The sequence below is a fragment of the Macaca thibetana genome, chromosome 4 (assembly GCF_024542745.1).
Source record: "Macaca thibetana thibetana isolate TM-01 chromosome 4, ASM2454274v1, whole genome shotgun sequence".
Lineage (NCBI taxonomy): Eukaryota > Metazoa > Chordata > Mammalia > Primates > Cercopithecidae > Macaca > Macaca thibetana.
Genome location: NC_065581.1, coordinates 140,296,695 through 140,317,860, shown reverse-complemented (window position 1 = coordinate 140,317,860; position 21,166 = coordinate 140,296,695). Strand labels below are relative to the sequence as shown.

The 21,166-nt window shown below is 37.9% G+C and overlaps 1 protein-coding gene across 1 annotated transcript in view; it reads left to right on the top strand.

The window, feature by feature from the left end:
• Positions 1 to 21,166, top strand: part of RNF217 (ring finger protein 217) — a 131,120-nt gene that overhangs the window by 70,915 nt on the left and 39,039 nt on the right. Inside the window, exon 2 of the mRNA XM_050788706.1 lies at positions 18,946 to 19,179. Within this exon, the coding sequence (XP_050644663.1) occupies positions 18,946 to 19,179 (234 nt within the window). The remainder of the gene's footprint in view (positions 1 to 18,945; positions 19,180 to 21,166) is intronic.

The window sequence follows — 21,166 nt, the reverse complement described above, 5'->3', positions numbered from 1 at the left end:
TCTTTTCTTTTTTCGTATTCAAATACACTTTAATTTAGTTCCTGGGGGATATAAAGGAAAATATGGTTCCTCTACACTAAACAGCATTTTATATTTGGGAGTAATGAATAGAAGCCAGGAAGGAAGAAATTATTTCTTTCTTTATTGAATCTAAAAACTCCAGGTAATGAACAGACCATTCGTAGAACTGGGTTTATGGTGCACAAAGATACTTTGTTTTGGCATGAAAAGGCTCCGTTGAAATTTCTGTTAAAGAACTATGTTAACTTGGTTTAACATCTAAGAAGGCATTGATACTTGTCAGTTTTGAAAGACCAAAATCTGTAGGGGGAAAAAGTTTAAATGTTGTTAGTAAAAATGTAGAACATGTATTTTTTTAAAGTGTCAAATATTGATTACCTCCCAGGTTTGCAATTATTATCATAAGAAATGATCTTGTTGTATCTGTTAAGTAGTTTTGAAGATGAAAAGTTTTGGAATAAAAAAAAATTTTTGAAATCAGCTACATAAAATGAACATTGCTTTCTGTGAATTAACTCAGATGACGACAGCGTTGTGTAGGGTGGGATTCCCATAGGGCTTAGTTTACTTAGGACATAGCTGCTTTGTTACTCTGTTTTCATGCTGCTGACAAAGACATACCCCAGACTGGGAAGAAAAGCAGCTATAATTGGATTTAAGAGTTCACGTGGCTAGGGAGGAGGCCTCAGAATCATGGCGGGAGGTGAAAGGCACTTCTTACATGGCAGCAGCAAGAGAAAATGAGGAAGAAGCAAAAGCAGAAACCCCTGATAAACCCATCAGATCTTGTGAGACTTACTCACTATCACAAGAATAGAATGGGAAAGACCGGCTCCCATGATTCAGTTACCTCCCGCTGGGTTCCTCCCACAACATGTAGGAATTCTGAGAGATACAATTCAGGTTGTGGTATCAGTGGGGGCACAGCCAAACTATATCATTCTGCCCCTGGCCCCTCTAAATCTCATGTTCTCACATTTCAAAAACAGGCATGCCTTCCTAACAGTCCCTCAGAGTCTTAACTCATTTCAGAATTAACCCAAAAGTCCACAGTCCAAAGTCTCATCTGAGACAAGGCAACTCCCTTCAGCCTAAGAATCTGTAAAATCAAAAGCACGCTAGTTACTTCCTAGATACAATGGGAATACAGGTATTGGGTAAATACAGTCATTCCAAATAGGAGATATTGGCCAAAACAAAGGGTTTACAGGACCCATGCAAGTCCGAAATCCAGTGGGGCAGTCAAATTTTAAAGTTCCAAAATGATCTCCTTTGACTCCAGGTCTCACATCCAGGTCACGCTGATGCAAGAGGTGGGTTCCCATGGTCTTGGGCAGTTCTGCATCTGTGGCTGTGCAGGGTACAGTCTCCCTCCTGGCTGCTTTCATGGTCTGGCATTGAGCGTCTGTGGCTTTTCCAGGCACACAGTGCAAGCTGTTGGTGGATGTACCATTCTGGGTTCTGGAGGACAGTGGCCCTCTTCTCACAGCTCCACTAGGCAGTGCCCCAATAGGGACACTGTGTAGGGGCTCCAACCCCACATTTTCCTCCCGCACTGCCCTAGCAGAGGTCCTACATGAGGGCCCTGACCCTGCAGCACACTTTTGCCTGGGCATCCAGGAGTTTCCGTACATCTTCTGAGATGTAGGCGGAGGTTTCCAAACATTAGTTCTTGACTTTTTTGCACCTGCAGGCTGAACACCACATGGAAGCTGCCAAGGTTTGGAGCTTCCACCCTATGAAGCCACAGGCCGAGCTGTCCATTGGCCCCTTCCAGCCATTGTTGGAGCAGCTGGGACACAGGGTACCAAGTCCCTCAGCTGCACACACCCCGGGGACTGTGGACCCAGCCCACGAAACCACTTTTTCTGCCAGCGTCTCTGGGCCTGTGATGTGAGGGGCTGCCATGAAGGTCTGTGACATGGCCTGGAGACATTTTCCTCATGATCTTGGGGATTAACATTAGGCTTCTTGCTACATATGCGAATTACTGCAGCTGGCTTGAATTTCTCCCAGAAAAATGGGTTTTTTCTTGTCTATCACATTGTCAGGCTTCACATTTTCCAAACTTTTATGCTCTGTTTCCCTTTAAAAACTGAACGCTTTTAACAACACCCAAGTCACCTCTTAAATGCTTTGCTACTTAGAAATTTTTTTCACCGGATACTCTAAATCATCTCTCTCAAGTTCAAAGTTCCACAAATCTCTAGGGCAGGGGCAAAATGCTGCCAGTTTCTTTGCTCAATCATAATGAGAGTCACCTTTGCTCCAATTCCCAACAAGTTTCTCATCTCCATCTGAGACCACCTCAGCCTGGACCTTATTGTTCATATCACTTTTAGCATTTTCATTAAAGCCATTCAACCAGTCTCTAAGAAGTTCCAAACTTTCCCACATTTTCCTATCTTCTTCTGAGCCCTCCAAGCTGTTCCAACCTCTGCCTGTTACCTAGTTCCAAAGTTGGTTCCACATTTTCAGGTATCTTTTCAACAACGCCCCACTCTACTGGTACCAATTTACTATATTAATTCGTTTTCATGCTGCTGACAAAGACATACTCGAGACTGGGAAGAAAAAGAGGTTTAATTGGACTTACAGCTCTGCATGTCTGGGGAGGCCTCAGAATCATGGTGGGAGGTGAAAGGCACTCCTTACATGGCAGCAGCAAGAGAAAATGAGGAAGATGCAAAAGTGGAAACCCATCAGATCTCGTGAGACTTACTCATTATCACAAGAATAGCATGGGAAGGACCGGCCCCCACCCATGATTCGGTTACCTCCCCCTGGGTCCCTCCCACAACAAGTGGGAATTCTGAGAAATACAATTCAAGTTGAGATTTGGGTGGGGACACAGCCAAACCATATCAGCTGCTTTCTCCACCACACAGTAAAGAGGGTTAGGAGAAAACCCACAATTCATTAGTGCAAAGATGTGGGATAGAAACTGAGACTAACAAATGTATTCAGAAACAAACTTAAATAATATTCCTAATTCAATTTTGATAGGTAGAACTCTATACCCATAATTCTCAATGATCTGCCTTATTTTCAAGACCAATTGAAAGATTTGGTTTTACTGTCAATTCTGCATCTAATATCTACCATAGTTAGGAAACACTTATGCTATATATATATACATATATATATATCTTACCTCCAAAATATTTTGTCAAGTAAAGAAAGCTAGGGGAATATTATTTGCTAACATTTGGGTTAAATATTTAAGTTAAAAAAGGACAAAAATATGTATATTTGTATTTCATGTATATGCTTTACAAGTTCCTGGAAGGAAACGACAACCATTTTGTGGGATGAATGGAGAAAAGAGGACAGTTGTAAGAGATAATTGTATGTCTATGTTATACTTTTTGGTTGATGAACTATGATAATTTTTGAACTTATTTTAAAAACTGAATTAAAAATTTAAAATTTTGCATAAGAGAATAAGGGAGTACAAACATTCAGATAGTAGGAAGGGAAGAAAAGTTTAAGTAATGTAAAAAAGATTTTTGTAGAAAAGTACATTTGGACTGGTTTCATAAAGCATTAATGTCTCATTAATTGTACAGCATTATTTTAACTGTAATATTTAAACATTGTTTTGGTGAACTTTTAAGTACTATGATAACTCAGTTCTTTCCAAATTGCATGCGAGTGTGGTTTTATTATACTTTTCCCTGATGACCCATGAAGTTGAACATATTTTCATATGCTCACTGGTCATTTGAACATTGTCTTTTATGAAGTACCCATAAAGTCTCGACTGTTTTTCTTATAGGTTTGTTGTCTGCATGTTTCTCATTGCTTTGGAGTTCTTTATATGTTCTGGATATACAAAACTTGTCATTTATGTATTCCAAATCTTTTCTCACACTTTTGTTTGCATCTCTTCTCTCTTAACAATATCAATTGGTAAACAAAGATTTAAATTATAATCAATCCAATTTATCAAAATGTTATGGTGTTTTTAATATCATGTGTAAGAAATCTTTCCCTTCCCCAACGTCATGAAGATATTCTTTTTTATTTTTTTATATTTTATTTGATTTATTTTATTATTATTATTATACTTTAAGTTCTAGGGTACATGCGCACAATGTGCAGGTTTGTTACATATGTATACATGTGCCATGTTGGTGTGCTGCACCCATTAACTCGTCATTTGCATTAGGTATATCTGCTAATGCTATCCCTCCCCCGTCCCCACTCCCCACAATAGGACCCGGTGTGTGATGTTCCCCTTCCTGTGTCCAAGTGATCTCATTGTTCGGTTCCCACCTATGAGTGAGAACATGCAGTATTTGGTTTTTTGTCCTTGCGATAGTTTGCTGAGAATGATGGTTTCCAGCTGCATCCATGTCCCTACAAAGGACGTGAACTCATCCTTTTTTATGGCTGCATAGTATTCCATGGTGTATATGTGCCACATTTTCTTAATCCAGTCTGTCACTGATGGAAATTTGGGTTGATTCCAAGTCTGCTATTGTGAATAGTGCCGCAATAAACATACGTGTGCATGTGTCTTTATAGCAGCATGATTTATAATCCTTTGGGTATATCCCCAGTAATGGGATGGCTGGGTCAAATGGTATTTCTAGTTCTAGATCGCTGAGGGATCGCCACACTGTTTTTCACAATGGTTGAACTAGTTTACAGTCCCACCAACAGTGTAAAAGTGTTCCTATTTCTCCACATCCTCTCCAGCACCTGTTGTTTCCTGATTTTTTAATGATTGCCATTCTAACTGGTGTGAGATGGTATCTCATTGTGGTTTTGATTTGCATTTCTCTGATGACGAGTGATGATGAGCATTTTTTCATGTGTCTCTTGGCTGTATGAAAGTCTTCTTTTGAGAAGAGTCTATTCATATCTTTTGCCCACTTTTTGATGGGGTTGTTTGTTTTTTTCTTGTAAATCTGTTTGAGTTCTTTGTAGGTTCTGGATATTAGCCCTTTGTCAGATGAGTAGATTGCAAACATTTTCTCCCATTCTGTAGGTTGCCTGTTCACTCTGATGGTAGTTTCTTTTGCTCTGCAGAAGCTCTTTCGTTTAATTAGATCCCATTTGTCAATTTTGGCTTTTGTTGCCATTGCTTTTGGTGTTTTAGACATGAAGTCCTTGCCCATGCCTATGTCCTGAATGGTATTACGTAGGTTTTCTTCTAGGGTTTTTATGGTTTTAGGTCTAACATTTAAGTCTCTAATCCATCTTGAATTAATTTTCGTATAAGGAGTAAGGAAAGGATCTAGTTTCAGCTTTCTACGTATGGCTAGCCAATTTTCTCAGCACCATTTATTAAATAGGGAATCTTTTCCCCATTTCTTGTTTTTCTCAGGTTTGTCAAAGATCAGATGGCTGTAGATGTGTGGTATTATTTCTGAGGGCTCTGTTCTGTTTCATTGTTCTATATCTCTGTTTTGGTACCAGTACTATGCTGTTTTGGTTACTGTAGCCTTGTAGTATTGTTTGAAGTCAGGTAGTGTGATGCCTCCAGCTTTGTTCTTTTGTCTTAGGATTGTCTTGGCAATGCGGGGTCTTTTTTGGTTCCATATGAATTTAAAGCAGTTTTTTCCAATTCTGTGAAGAAAGTCATTGGTAGCTTAATGGGGATGGCATTGAATCTTTAAACTACTTTGGGCAGTATGGCCATTTTCACAATATTGATTCTTCCTATCCATGAGCATAGGAAGACATTCTTCCATTTGTGTCCTCTTTTATTTCACTGAGCAACGGTTTGTAGTTCTCCTTGAAGAGGTCCTTTATATCCCTTGTAAGTTGGATTCCTAGGTATTTTATTCTCTTTGAAGCTATTGTGAATGGGAGTTCATTCATAATTTGTCTGTCTGTTTGTCTGTTACTGGTATATAAGAATGCTTGTCATTATTGCACATTGATTTTGTATCCTGAGACTTTGCTCAAGTTGCTTATCAGCTTAAGGAGATTTTGGGCTGAGACAATGGGGTTTTCTAAATATACAGTCATGTCATCTGCAAAGAGTGACAATTTGACTTCTTCTTTTCCTAACTGAATACACTTTATTTCTTTCTCTTGCCTGATTGCCCTAGCCAGTACTTCCAACACTGTGTTGAATAGGAGTGGTGAGAGAGGGCATCCCTGTCTTGTGCCAGTTTTCAAAGGGAATTTTTCCAGTTTTTGCCCATTCAGTATGATATTGGCTGTGTGTTTGTCATAAATAGCTCTTATTATTTTGAGATACATTCCATCAATACCGAATTTATTGAGAATTTTTAGCATGAAGGGCTGTTGAATTTTGTCAGAGGCCTTTTCTACATCTATTGAGATTATCATGTGGTTTTTGTCTTTGGTTCTGTTTATATGCTGGATTACGTTTATTGATTTGCATATGTTGAACCAGCCTTGCATCCCAGGGATGAAGCCCACTTGATCATGGTGGATAAGCTTTTTGATGTGCTGCTGGATTCCGTTTGCCAGTATTTTATTGAGGATTTTTACATCGATGGGTCTAAAATTCTCTTTTTTTATTGTATCTCTGTCAGGCTTTGGTATCAGGATGATGTTGGCCTCGTAAAATGAGTTAGGGAGGATTCCCTCTTTTTCTATTGATTGGAATAGTTTCAGAAGGAATGGTACCAGCGCCTCCTTGTACCTCTGGTAGAATTTGGCTGTGAATCCGTCTGGTCCTGGACTTTTTTTGATTGGTAGGCTATTAATTATTGCCTCAATTTCAGAGCTTGCTATTGGTCTATTCACAGATTCAACTTCTTCCTGGTTTAGTCTTGGGAGAGTGTAAGTGTCCAGGAAATTATCCATTTCTTCTAGGTTTTCTAGTTAATTTGCGTAAAAGTGTTTATAGTATTCTCTGATGGTCGTTTGTATTTCTGTGGGGTCAGTGGTGATATCCCCTTTATCATTTTTTATTACATCTGTTTGATTCTTCTCTCTTTTCTTCTTTATTAGTCTTGCTAGCGGTCTATCAATTTTGTTGATCTTTTCAAAAAACCGGCTCCTGGATTCATTGATTTTTTTGGAAGGTTTTTTGTGTCTCTGTCTCCTTCAGTTCTGCTCTGATCTTAGTTACTTCTTGCCTTCTGTTAGCTTTTGAATGTGTTTGCTCTTGCTTCTCTAGTTCTTTTAATTGTGATGCTAGGATGTCAATTTTAGATCTTTCCTGCTTTCTCTTGTGGGCATTTAGTGCTATAAATTTCCCTCTACACACTGCTTTAAATGTGTCCCAAAGATTCTGGTATGTTGTATCTTTGTTCTCATTGGTTTCAAAGAACATCTTTATTTCTGCCTTCATTTTGTTATGTACCCAGTAGTCATTCAGGAGCAGGTTGTTCAGTTTCCATGTAGTTGAGGGGTTTTGATTGAGTTTCTTAGTCCTGAGTTCTAGTTTAATTGCACTGTGGTCTGAGAGACAGTTTGTTATAATTTCTGTTCTTTTACTTTTGCTGAGGAGTGCTTTACTTCCAACTATGTGGTCAATTTTGGAATAAGTACAATGTGGTGCTGAGAAGAATGTATATTCTTTTGATTTGGGGTGGAGAGTTCTGTAGATGTTTGTTAGGTCCACTTGGTGCAGAGTTTAGTTCAATTCCTGGATATCCTTGTTGACTTTCTGTCTCATTGATCTGTCTAATGTTGACAGTGGGGTGTTAAAGTCTCCCATTATTATTGTATGGGAGTCTAAGTCTCTTTGTAAGTCTCTAAGGACTTGCTTTATGAATCTGGGTGCTCCTATATTGGGTGCATATATATTTAGGATAGTTAACTCTTCCTGATGAATTGATCCCTTTACCATTATGTAATGGCCTTCTTTGTCTCTTTTGATCTTTGATGGTTTAAAGTCTGTTTTATCAGAGACTAGGATTGCAACCCCTGCTTTTTTTTTTGTTTACCATTTGCTTGGTAGATCTTTCTCCATCCCTTTATTTTGAGTCTATGTATGTCTCTGCATGTGAGATGGGTCTCCTGAATACAGCAAACTGATGGGTCTTGACTCTTTATCCAATTTGACAGTCTGTGTCTTTTAATTGGAGCATTTAGTCCATTTACATTTAAGGTTAATATTGTTATGTGTGAACTTGATCCTGTCATTATGATATTAGCTGGTTATTTTGCTAGCTAGTTGATGCAGTTTCTTCCTAGCATCGATGGACTTTACATTTTGACATGTTTTTGCAATGGCTGGTACCTGTTGTTCCTTTCCATGTTTAGTGCTTCCTTCAGGATCTCTTGTCGGGCAGGCCTGATGGTGACAAAATCTCTAAACATTTGCTTGTCTGTAAAGGATTTTATTTCTCCTTCACTTATGAAACTTAGTTTGGCTGGATATGAAATTCTGGGTTGAAAATTCTTTTCTTTAAGAATGTTGAATATTGGCCCCCACTCTCTTCTGGCTTGGAGAGTTTCTGCCAAGAGATCTGCTGTTAGTCTGATGGGCTTCCCTTTGTGTGTAACCCGACCTTTCTCTCTGGCTGCCCTTAACATTTTTTCCTTCATTTCAACTTTGGTGAATCTGATAATTATGTGTCTTAGAGTTGCTCTTCTCAAGGAGTATATTTGTGGCGTTCTGTGTATTTCCTGAATTTGAATGTTGGCCTGCCTTACTAGGTTGGGGAAGTTCTCCTGGATGATATCCTGAAGAGTGTTTTCCAACTTGGTTCCATTTTCCCTGTCACTTTCAGGCACACCAATCAGATGTAGATTTGTTCTTTTCACATAATCCCATATTTCTTGGAGGCTTTGTTCATTTCTTTTTACTCTTTTTTCTCTACACTTCTCTTCTCACTTCATTTCATTCATTTGATCTTCAATCGCTGATACTCTTTCTTCCAGATGATCGAGTCAGTTACTGAAGCTTGTGCATTTGTCACGTAGTTCTCATGTTATGGTTTTCATCTCTATCAGTTCTTTTAAGGACTTCTCTACATTGGTTATTCTAGTTAGCCATTCATCAAATCTTTTTTCAAGGTTTTCAGTTTCTTTGCATTGGTTACATAGTTCCTCCTTTAGCTCTGAGAAGTTTGATTGACTGAAGCTGTCTTCTCTCAACTCGTCAAAGTCATTCTCCATCCAGCTTTGTTCCATTGCTGGCGATGAGCCGCGTTCCTTTGGAGGGGGAGATGTGCTCTGATTTTTTGAATTTCCAGCTTTTCTGCTCTGCTTTTTTCCCATCTTTGTGGTTTTATCTGTCTTTGGTCTTTGATGATGGTGATGTACTGATGGAGTTTTGGTGTGGGTGTCCTTTCTGTTTGTTAGTTTTCCTTCTAACAATCAGGACCCTCAGCTGTAGGTCTGTTGGAGTTTACTTGAGGTCCACTCCAGACCCTGTTTGCCTGGGTATCAGCAGCGGAGGCTGCAGAAGATAGAATATTGCTGAACGGCAAGTGTTGCTTCTGATTCTTGCTCTGGAAGCTTCGTCTCAGGGGTGTACCCCGCCGTGTGAGGTGGGAGGTGTCGGTCTGCACCTCAGTTGAAAATGCAGAAATTACCCATCTTCTGTGTTGCTCACACTGGGAGCTGGAGGCTGGAGCTGTTCCTATTTGGCCATCTTGGGCATGCCCCTAAGATATTCTTTTTTATTATCTTTAGAAACTTTTTCATTCACCTTTTATATTTACAGTTTCAGTCTACTTGGTTTGAGATAAAAGTCAAGACTGATTTGTGTATGTGCGTGTGTGTGTGTGTGTTTTGCAGCTCCTCATCTGTTAAAGTTTTTTTTTTTCAATTTTACTTTTATTTACGTATTTATTTTATTATATTTTAAGTTCTGGGATACATGTGCAGAACGTGCTGGATTGTTATATAGATATACTTGTTCCATGGTGGTTTGCTGCACCCATCAACCCATCATCTAGGCTTTAAGCTCCGCATGCATTAGTTATTTCTCCTAATGCTATCTCTCCCCTTGCCCCCTAACCTCTGACATGCCTCGGTGTGTGATGTTCCTCTCCCTGTGTCCATGTGTTCTAATCATTCGACTCCCACTTATGAGTGAGAACATGCGGTGTTTGGTTTTCTGTTCTTGTGTTAGTTTGCAGAGAATGATGGTTTCCAGCTTCATCCATGTCCCTGCAAAGGATATGAACTCATTCTTTTTCATGGCTGAATATTATTCCATGCTGTATATGTGCCACATTTTCTTTATCCAGTCTATCATTGATGGGCATTTGGGTTGGTTCCAAGTCTTTGCTATTGTGAATAGTGCTGCAATAAACATACGTGTGCATGTGTCCTCATACTAGAATGACTTATTATCCTTTGGGTATATACCCAGTAATGGGATTTCTGGGTCAAATGGTATTCCTCGTTCCAGATCCAAAAGCAACTACAACAAAAGCCAAAATTGACAAATGGGATCTAATTAAACTAAAGAACTGCACAGCAAAAGAAACTATCGTCAGAGTGAACAGGCACCCTACAGAGTGGGAGAAAATGTTTGCAATCTATCCATCTGACAAAGGGCTAATATCCAGAATCCACAAGTAACTTAAACAAATTTACGAGAAAAAAAAAAACATCAAAAAGTAGGTGAAGGATATGAACAGACACTTCCTAAAAGAAGACATTTATGCAGCCAACAAATGTGAAAAAATGCTCATCATCACTGGTCATTAGAGAAATGCAAATCAAAACCACAATGAGATACCATCTCATGCCAGTTAGAATGGCGACTAATGGTGATTAAAAAGCCAGGAAACAACAGATGCTGGAGAGGATGTGGAGAAATAGGAATGCTTTTACACTGTTGGTAGGAGTGTAAATTAGTTCAACCAATGTGGAAGACAGTGTGACGATTCTTCAAGACTGATTTTTTTAATGGATATTAAACCAACAGCACAATTTATTAAAAAAAAAAAAAAAAAAAAAAGCACCCTCCCACTGCTCTGTAGTGTTCATATGGAAGTGGTTTTGTTCTATTCTCTTTTCTGTTCCATTGTTCTATTATCTATCCTTGTGCCACTGTCATACTAATGTAATTCTTGTAGCTTTGTGATCAGTCTTATTTCTGGCAGAAATAGTTTTACGACTTTATTTTTCTAGATCAAGAGTAGTAGTCTATTCAGGCTGTTGTATCAAAATACCAAAAACTGAGTAGCTTTTAAACAGCAAGCTACCAGCAAGGCACTTGAGGCTGAAGTTTTCTACTTGGGAATATGCCTTTTTCTCTGGTTACTTCTTGTTACTGTGTGTTTGGTATATCACTTTTAGTTGATGTACTTAAATGTGGTTGTCTTTGTACTGTATTTATCTTGCTTAGAGTTAAGAGATTTCTAGAATTTTTGACTTGATTTTTTTAATCATTTCTAGAAAAATTCAAAGGCATCTAGCACTAAGCCCTGTAGTAGCTTCTGAATAAACAAAAACCCATGTGTGTCAGTATAGCAGGCACCTTCCCATAATCACTGATGAGTAAAGTGATGGGGACATCAGTGAGTCTGAAATCAATCTGCCACCATGGTGCACCTCAAAGTAATTAATCCACACAAACTACCTGGAGCTGTGCTTTGCCTGTAGTAGATCTATGTGTATTTTGTGATTATTGTTACCGCTTTCGTTACAGTATTCTTTTCTCTCTGTCATATTAACATATTTCCATTTTTCAAAACAGAGGAAATATGAAATCCTCTAGTATCAAATGAGCAAAATCCAAAGCACCTTGTAAACTGTCATGACCACTTAAAACCATGATCAGAGTCATAAACCACACATTTGATAAATTGAGCAATGAGGCCCAAGATTTGTACTTTTTCTCATCCTTTTCTTTGGAGAATTTAATTAATTAGTCTGCCACTTTTCCAAAGGTCTTCATCACCTGAGTCATTAAGTTACTTTTGAGTTCTCCCAGGTGGCAAATTAGCCATGTAGCTTGAACATTAAGTGGATAATAGTGTCTCTTAATGATGCCTTATAGATGCCTTTAGAGTTAAGCAATTTTTTTCTTTCAAGGTTGGAAATGTTTTTGTTCAGAAAAACTGAAGAGCATCTTTTTCAGTGGTATAAATAGTTGTATTAACATTGAACACACTGAGCAGCAAAATATCTTTAAGTACTTAATAGGAGATAAAATCCAGTAAACAGAATTTAGATGATATGTTATTTAGAATGTTAACTTGATACTAAAAAATTGACATTTTTGGAGATATATGGTATCATGGTTATGGTTTTAAAAAGACTTCTTAATTTTTTAGCCCCATACTGAAATATTTATGAATGAAATGACATGATATCTGGTATTTTCTTCAAAATAACATGGGAGGGCCATATTACTCAGGGTATCGAAGAAATAAGATTGGCTATAAGTTGACAATGTAAGCTAGAGGATGGCTGTTTAAGGATTCGTAATGCTAATCTGCCAACCTTCACATATACTTTTAATTATCCCTAATAAAAAGTTTTTTAAACTATTGGGTAAATATTAGATGAATTAATACCAACAAATCCCAATTGCTAGAAGACTATCAATACCAGTTTAATTGCTACATTCTCAAGGTCTATGAAGGCAGGATTCATGGCTTAATTCACTTTATACTATGAACATTTTATATTACCTATCCTATTGTTAGGAGCTTGATACAAGTTTTTTTTTGGTGTATTAATGATCTTTCTTTTCTAATTTAATTTTTTAAGTTCTGTGATACATGTGCAGGATGTGTAGATTTGTTGCATAGGTAAACATGTGCCAGGGTGGTTTGCTGCAACTATCAACCTGTCAGCTGGGTACTAAGCCCCACATGCATTAGCTGTTTTTCCTAATGCTCTCCCTCCCTCCACCCCATCCCCTGACAGGCCCAGTATGTGTTGTTCCTTCTTGCCCCCCACCCCTGCTATGTCCATGTGTTCTTGTTGTTCAGCTCCCACTTATAAGTGAGAATATGTGATGTTTGGTTTTCTGTTCCTGCTTTAGTTTGCTGAGGATAATACCTTCCAGCTCCATCCATGTCCCTATAAAGGACATGGCCTCATTCCTTTTTATGGCTGCATAGTATTCCATGATGCATATGTACCACATTTTTTTTTCTTTTTTAAAAAAATTTTACTTTAAGTTCTGGGATGCATGTACCAAAGCAGGGGGTGCAATCCTAGTCTCTGATAAAACAGACCTTAAACCAACAAAGATCAAAAAAAGACAAAGAAGGGCATTACATATTGGTAAAGGGATCAATGCAACAAGAAGAGCTAACTGTCCTAAATATATATGCACCCGATACAGGAGCACCCTGATTCATAAAACAAGTTCTTAAAGACCTACAAAGAGACTTAGACTCCCACACAATAATAGTGGGAGACTTTAACACCACATTATCAATATTAGACAGATCAACAAGACAGAAAATTAACAAGGACATCCAGGACTTGAACTCAGCTCTGGATCAAGTGGACGTAATAGACATCTACAGAACTCTCCACCCTAAATCAACAGAATATACATTTGTCTCAGTGCCACATGGCACTTATTCTAAAATCAACCACATAAATGGAAGTAAAACATTCCTCAGCAAATGCAAAAGAACTGAAGTCATAACATACAGTCTCTCAGTCCATAGTGCAATCAAATTAGAACTTAGGATTAAGAAACTCATTCAAAACCACACAACTACATGGAAATTGAACAACCTGCTCCTGAATGACTCCTGGGTAAATAACAAAATTAAGGCAGAAACCAAGAAGTTCTTTGAAACCAATGAGAACAAAGAGACAACATACCAGAATCTCTGGGACGCTGCTAAAGCAGTGTTTAGAGGGAAGTTTAGAGCACTAAATGCCCACATCAGAAAGCTGGAAAGATCTGAAATCAATACCCTAACATCACAACTGTAGAAAAGCAAGAGCAAACAAATTCAAAAGCTAACAGAAGACAAGAAATAACTAAGATCAGAGCAGAATTGAAGGAGATAGAGACATGAAAAACCTTCGAAAAAAATCAATGAATCCAGGAGGTGTGTTTTTGAAAAAATTAACAAAATAGATAGACCACTAGGTAGACTAATAAAGAAGAAAAGAGAGGGGGATCCAATAGGCACAATAAAAATGATAATGGGGATATCACCACTGATCCCACAGCAATAGAAACTACCATCAGAGAATACTATAAACACCTCTACATAAATAAACCAGAAAATCTAGAAGAAATGGATAAATCCCTGGACACATACACCCTCCCAAGACTAAACCAGGAAGAAGTCGAATCCCTGAATAGACCAATAACAAGTTCTGAAATAGAGGCAGTAATTAATAGCCTACCAATGAAAAAATGCCCGGGACCAGACGGATTCACTGTTGAATTCTACCAGAGGTACAGAGGAGCTAATATCATTCCTTCTGAAACTATTCCAAACAATTGAAAAGGAGGGACTCCTCCCTAACTCATTTTATGATGCCAGCATCATCCTGATTCCAAAACCTGGCAGAGACCCAACAAAAAAAGAAAACTTCAGGCCAAAATCCCTCATGAACATGGATGCGAAAATCCTCAATAAAATACTGGCAAACCAAATCCAGCAGCACACCAAAAAGTTTATCCACCATGATCAAGTTGGCTTCATCCCTGGGATGCAAGACTGATTCAACATATGCAAATCAATAAATTTAATCAATCACGTAAACAGAATCAGTGACAAAAACCACATGATTATCTCAATAGATGCAGAAAAGGCCTCCGATAAAATTCAACATTCCTTCATGTTAACTCTCAATAAATTAGGTATTGATGTAACATCTCAAAATAATAAGAGCTATTTATGACAAACCCATAGCCAATATCATACTGAATGGGCAAAAGCTGGAAACATTCCTTTGAAAACTGGCACAAGACAAGGATGCCCTCTCTCACCACTCCTATTAATGATCTTTGTTCTTACTTCTGTTAAAAAATTAGCAGTGAAGTAATGCATTTATTAATTTGCTTGATTAATATATATTATCTGTACATATATATTAAAACCTCATGTTGCATACCATAAATACATAAAATTTTTGTCAATTTAAAAAAATCTCATTGATTCCACTTCCAAAATACACCCTGTATCTTGTTACCTCTCAGTCGTCTATCAACTGCCTGTAACAGTTAGACATCACTTGTGGGAAGAGTCATTGAATCCAGACTTCCAGAATTCTCCCAGCCTTCACTTTTATTCCTCTACAGTCTCTTCTCCAAGAAGAGCATGTCAGTCATCCTCTTAAAACCAGTGATTCGTATTGTCTATAATACAGACCTTTTACCATGGCCAACAAGGTCCATGTGATCTGTCTTCTGCCTAACTCTCCAACTTCATCTCATACTGTTCTCTCCTTCCTTTAGTATGTATTTTTGTCACTGAGTTCTGTGCTCTGAGCAGAGGCACATCAGACACCTTCTGGCTGGAGCCAATGTTCTTGTTTCCTCTATTTGCTGTCTCTTCCCCATGTTCTCTGCATGACAGGCCTTTCAGTTCTCAACTCAGGTTGTCATTTCCTTAGAGATTGCTTCCATGATGTGTAGTTCATTCATAACACAGGTTACAATCTGCCTTGTTTATTTGCTTGTTTATTATTCATTTCCTCCAGTAGAAACCCTGTGTTTCTCTCTCCTCTTATCTCTCCAGAAGTCCATCACACTACTTAGCTCACAGAAACCACATTTCACTGAAATCAAAGATGTGATCAATAGTAGGATGCAGTATTCGGTTATGCACCACTAAGAAAGTAAAAACACTGCCAAGTAAACTATGTACAATACTAATTTCTTTTGATTATAAAAAACTTGACTTTCAAGAAATTAAAATGTGCTTTTAAAATGCATTCTTGAATTGATGAAATACATACCTTGTTGAACACATGAAAAAGTGTACTTCACTTAATCATAATTAGTTGTTTGCTAGTGATCTTTTGAGGACAATTTTCTGAAAAAGATATTGCATGTAGAGAGAGGCCAAGAGATTGCATAGGTGATGAGTAACACTATATTATGAAAAAGAGGATACTGTTAGTATGAAGAAGAATGATTGTATGAGTAGCTGTTCCAAACTGCCAATTACTGGCTTGTCAACAATGATCCCAGTTCTGTAGGCCTTGAGTGGGCCAGGAAACTGGAATGCCCAACAGACACTTTACAGACACTTTAAGAGACTCGTATACAGTTGTTCTGGAAATAGATTCAGCCCTCTCTAGAGGGAAGACAGAAAACAGAGATGTAAATTGCTAGAGCTGGTAGTGGGTAGGTATGGGAATATGCATCTGATTGCCTCTATGTGTTCAATAAAATATGAGGTCTTTGGTTCAATGTAGTAGGATAGGGATTTTGGAGCCTTGAGAAAGAAGGGAAGGGAAGGAATAGTCAATGCAGAGGGTATGAAATCTAGAGGAAGTAATATATTCTATGGAAATTGAATAGGTTTGCAGATTTGAGCAATACTGCAGTAGAAAAGTAAGTGTTTGATTGGATGTTGGATGGTATCCTGATGTGGTTGAGTAATAAATACCCACTGCTGAAGGAGTATCAAGACAACCTGCCCTCTTTAGCTGCCTTGGATTGTTCTAGTCCCTAAACTGCATTCAGTTTCCATAACACCTGGTCATTCCTGAGTGGCTGTGAAATTGCTGCCTCCATTGTTATCATTTATATAGTTAAAATAAACTCATAGGTGAGGAAGACTGGATTCGAACACTGACCTGACAATAAAAAATTCAGGCTCTTAATCATAAAAATGTACTGCTGCCCAATAACAAGTGCCTCTCGAGGTGGCCCAAGTAAGCCCATTTTCTGTGGACTTAAAAAAAAACTATCTTTCACATTCTGAAAACTGCATAGCTTTCTATTTAAATCGGAAAAACATACAGACTCCTAAGATGGCTTCATGCTCGGCCCTTGTGCTCTGGTCCAAGCTGGTTCATCTTTGCATAACAGCCTCATCTTTCCTTACTCACACATTGTGGTCCAGGCTGCTGCTCATCTTTAAGAGCCGTCCCAAGGCTGTGATCTTTAAGTTCAGATGCATGTGCATTTGGGGTATGCTAGTGCTGTGTTCCCTTTCCTCCAGGCCTTTGCCCAAGTTGTCTCTTTTGTCTGCTTGGAACCCCTTCTCACCTTTGTTTGGCTAAATCCTGCTAGTCTTAAGCTCTCACTTGAAACCTCACTTCTTCCAAGAAACCTCTTCGGATCCCCCCAAGTATGAGATTACTGTACTTCTCCTGACACCTTGTACTCACCATTTTGCATCCTGATTGCCTCTTTACTGACCTGCATCTGGAAAGCTTCAGTACCTAGCCCGTACCTGCCTCAGAATCATGCTCGATAAATGTCTACAGAATATTAAGAGAGGAAACATTTAGTCATTTTTTAATCTTAAGTTCTATACTTCATTAAACCAGGTTCTTAGTATGTTACACAGGGGTTTTTATCTACACAAAAATCTCCTGAGAATTTTTGTCTTGAGGCAGAACAAAATAATTTATTCTAAAACATAATTTGAATTATAATAGCATCATAACACTGTAACATGAATAATAAAATCTGATTGGGACTGTGAGCAGACTCATCAGAAAAAGTAGAAAAAAATGGGCACATATTTTTAAGTCCTCTCTGGGCCGTGTTTTGTACAATAGTAGCATAAAATTATGCAAAGCTTATACTTTTAACAGGTCAATACTAATAAGGAGAATTATCCAAAGCCAGCCTCTTTCATTTTGCTTTCAGCTTAGCTCATGCTCTTTACTGATATTCAACACGTCAGCCTGCAACTTCTTAACTACCTTACCTCAAGCTTGTGGCAGATAAATAGCAATGTTAACAGTTACTATGAATTTAGTTTTCTTTTTTTAACTGCTCTCTGTGGTGTTTTTCTTTCCCCAAACTGCGTGGCTTTCTCCTACTCCTACCTGAGTCTTCATAGCATACTTTTCTACTGCAAGTGTGTATGCTTTGCTTTCTGAGAATGTCAGATTCACCCAAATAAAATAGAAAGGGTTTGGTGTTGTTTGTCATCTGGAGTTTTTAGTGCCTCCCTTTACTACATTAGGATGGACAAAAGAGATTGTAATGCCATGAATATAAAGAGTTATTGTTCACCACTTACGAAAAACACTCTAGCTACTCATTATTTCAAAGTTGTTTATTTTAATCATTTAAAAATTAGTTGTGTCCATACTTTGTGCTGTAATCTTTTATTGTAATATTTAATGCTAACCATATCTAGTACTCCATACCACATACTAAATGTCGCGTTTTGATGTATCCTCCCTTCTCTCCTAATCTAGCGCCATAGTCCTTTGAATACATTAATTTTGTAAATTATCTCAGTAGTAGCCAGATTTCATAAGGATTTTTTTACACTGTTGTAGCTGGTTTCATTTTCTTACTTGTTCCTATGATTCTCATTATATAGGAACTACTTACTTTATGTTCTTAACACAGAAGGGTCAGAGGAAACAGTTATTTTTTGTAACATTTTTTAAACTATTAGGCATTCTACATTACAGAATCTCTTTAGTCCTTTTAAAATAGTAAAATGTGCCCAGAGTTTAGTGCTGAAGTATTCTGCAGTGATGTTGAAAAATATGAAACACCTTTTAGTTGGCATGTTGTCTAAATGCTGCGTGACCCTGCAGTTCTTGCAGTCGGTGCATCATCTGAATGCTGTGTAACCTTGCAGTTTCCAGAAACATGAGATGATCATTTGCTTCTTTGGTGAGCCTGTGGCTTAGGTCCATTTCTTGTCACAAAAACAATAATCAGAGAAGACTTAAATGCCCTTTAAATCATTTCGGAAACATTATATAGTGATTATTTTGGTATTGCCAAAAGCAGGTATCAAGGTGATTAACATTGATTATGTTATCTTAAAAATTGCACACAATCCTTTATTGCAATCATGAAATAAGTAATACTGTATACAAAAAAAAAAAATGAAAGAAAATAACCAGTGACTTTTTTTTCCTTCCATCTGCTCTTCCATCATGCAGGTACAACTTGGCCAAGTAGAAATCAAATGCCCCATCACAGAGTGTTTTGAATTCTTGGAAGAAACAACTGTTGTCTATAACTTAACGCATGAAGACTCCATCAAGTATAAGTACTTCTTGGAACTTGGCCGTATTGATTCCAGCACCAAGCCATGTCCTCAGTGCAAGCACTTTACAACCTTCAAGAAAAAAGGACATATTCCCACCCCTTCCAGATCAGAAAGCAAATACAAAGTAAGCATTTTCACCAGAGTTGTGGGTTAGACGTCACATAGCAGAAGCAGCCAGATTAGATCCACTTGTGGTGGGCATTAAGGGGGTTTCTTTACGGAGCTGAAGGTGAGCATTTATTGGCCATCATTCTGAAAGCATATGGTTTGGGGAGGCTGATGATAAGAGCGCACTCTTAAGGAATTAATTACAGTTTTGTCTTTGACTTTAACCATGTTGAAAATTAATCTAGTAACCTCATTGGAAGGCTGATCTTTAATAATAGTTACTACTACCAAATACTAAATAAATACTAAGACTTTTTCTTTATTATTATGGACTTGATTTTTTTCCAGTGGTCCCAATGTAAGTCTCCTCTTGCCATATCTATAATAGGTAAAAATAGTATAAATGATATCATTCATTTACTCAACAAATACAGAATGCTGTATATGCTAGGCAGTGTGCTAAGTTTGGGGGCTATAGAGCAAATGTGATATAGTCCCTGCTTCAAAAAAGTCTAACGAAGATGGGAGAGACATGTGTTCTAAAAATGACCGTCCAATATGATTAGAAAAAAACACAAAACTGTGTACATATAGGATGCTTTGAGAACACTCAAAGGAGGGTTGGGCTCTAGGATGTCAGGAATGGCTTCACAGAGGAGGTGCAGTTCTCCAGACAGATAAACATGGTGAGCATTTCAGAGCAAGGAATGAGTAAGTGCACGGCCCCTGAGGCTAAGGCCAGGCTTGTTGCAATCAAGTGCTTCTAGAGCTGGTGGAGAGTAGGGGAGAGGCAGCTGATCAAGCAGATAAGAGCAGATCATGTTGAGTCTTGTGCAGTTTGCGCAGAAGTTTGGATTTAACTCTGTAAGCATTAGAGAATTAGAGAAATGTCATCTGGCAGCATTCACAGAAGCTATCGCAAGAGGGCCAGACAGAAGCCTGGGAAACCAAGGCAACAACTGTGGCAGCAGAGCATTGCTTCACAGCCCTGATTGTGTATTAGAATCACCCAAGAGCTTTCATGACACACCAGTGCCCCAGGCCCACCCCAGAACAATTGTCTTCCAAAGTTTTGAGCCTCACCAGGTGACTAATCCACAGCAGAGAATCTTTGCAGTAAATGAAGCAGAAAACCAGTGAGGCTGTGGCAGTAGTTTTCATCCTTGTCATTACAGCAAAATGGCAGGATGAAGTGGTTTCAAAGGCTGTTTGAAGTCCTCTCCATTTAAGGTAAGTTTCTGGTCACGTTCCCTTTCTTGAGAGCAGCGGTTACATTATTCATCTTGTAGCTTTGAGGGGACCATTGTTTAGTAGGTAGTTTCCTCTGCTGTTGCAGTGATAAGCTACAGTATTTGTAGATTAATCAAAGCTTCTTCATGAGTCGTCCTTTGAAACTGCTTGACTCTCATAGTTAATTTACTGTTTTTATGTAGGCCATTCTCTATCAGGTATAACTGTTAGAATAAAATCCTTTTTTTCCCTTCTATAAAAAGCATTATTTTTGAGGTTACAAAATTGTATAACTAAAGTATTGCCCTACAGTGCTGTTGAAAGCTAACTGAACATTAATAGAATACTTTTATATCATGCTATATATCCTTAGATTATGTTGTTATTTTTATTGCAGTTGTGTGTTACTGTATAAGAACAGGAATTTAGAAGGGCTTGTAATTCCATCAATTAGGATATTCAATTTTTTTCTAATATTTGATATATAGAAACTCAGACTATACTAATTTTTAAAATTGCAGTAATTAAAACATGTACAAAATTGAGTTAGAGTGGGAATAATTGAGTAATTTTTAAATGTGTTGTTTTCATGAAATGGATAATAGAGTTATAATTTCAGTCAAAATTATGGCAACAGTGAAATGTTTTATATCTCATTTCATCTAAAATCACCAAAATCATGTTGTGATGAGTGTAACGTATCACAGTACACATGTACTGAGAGTGAAATGTGTAAAAATTGACAAATAGAAGATTCTATATTTATATAATTT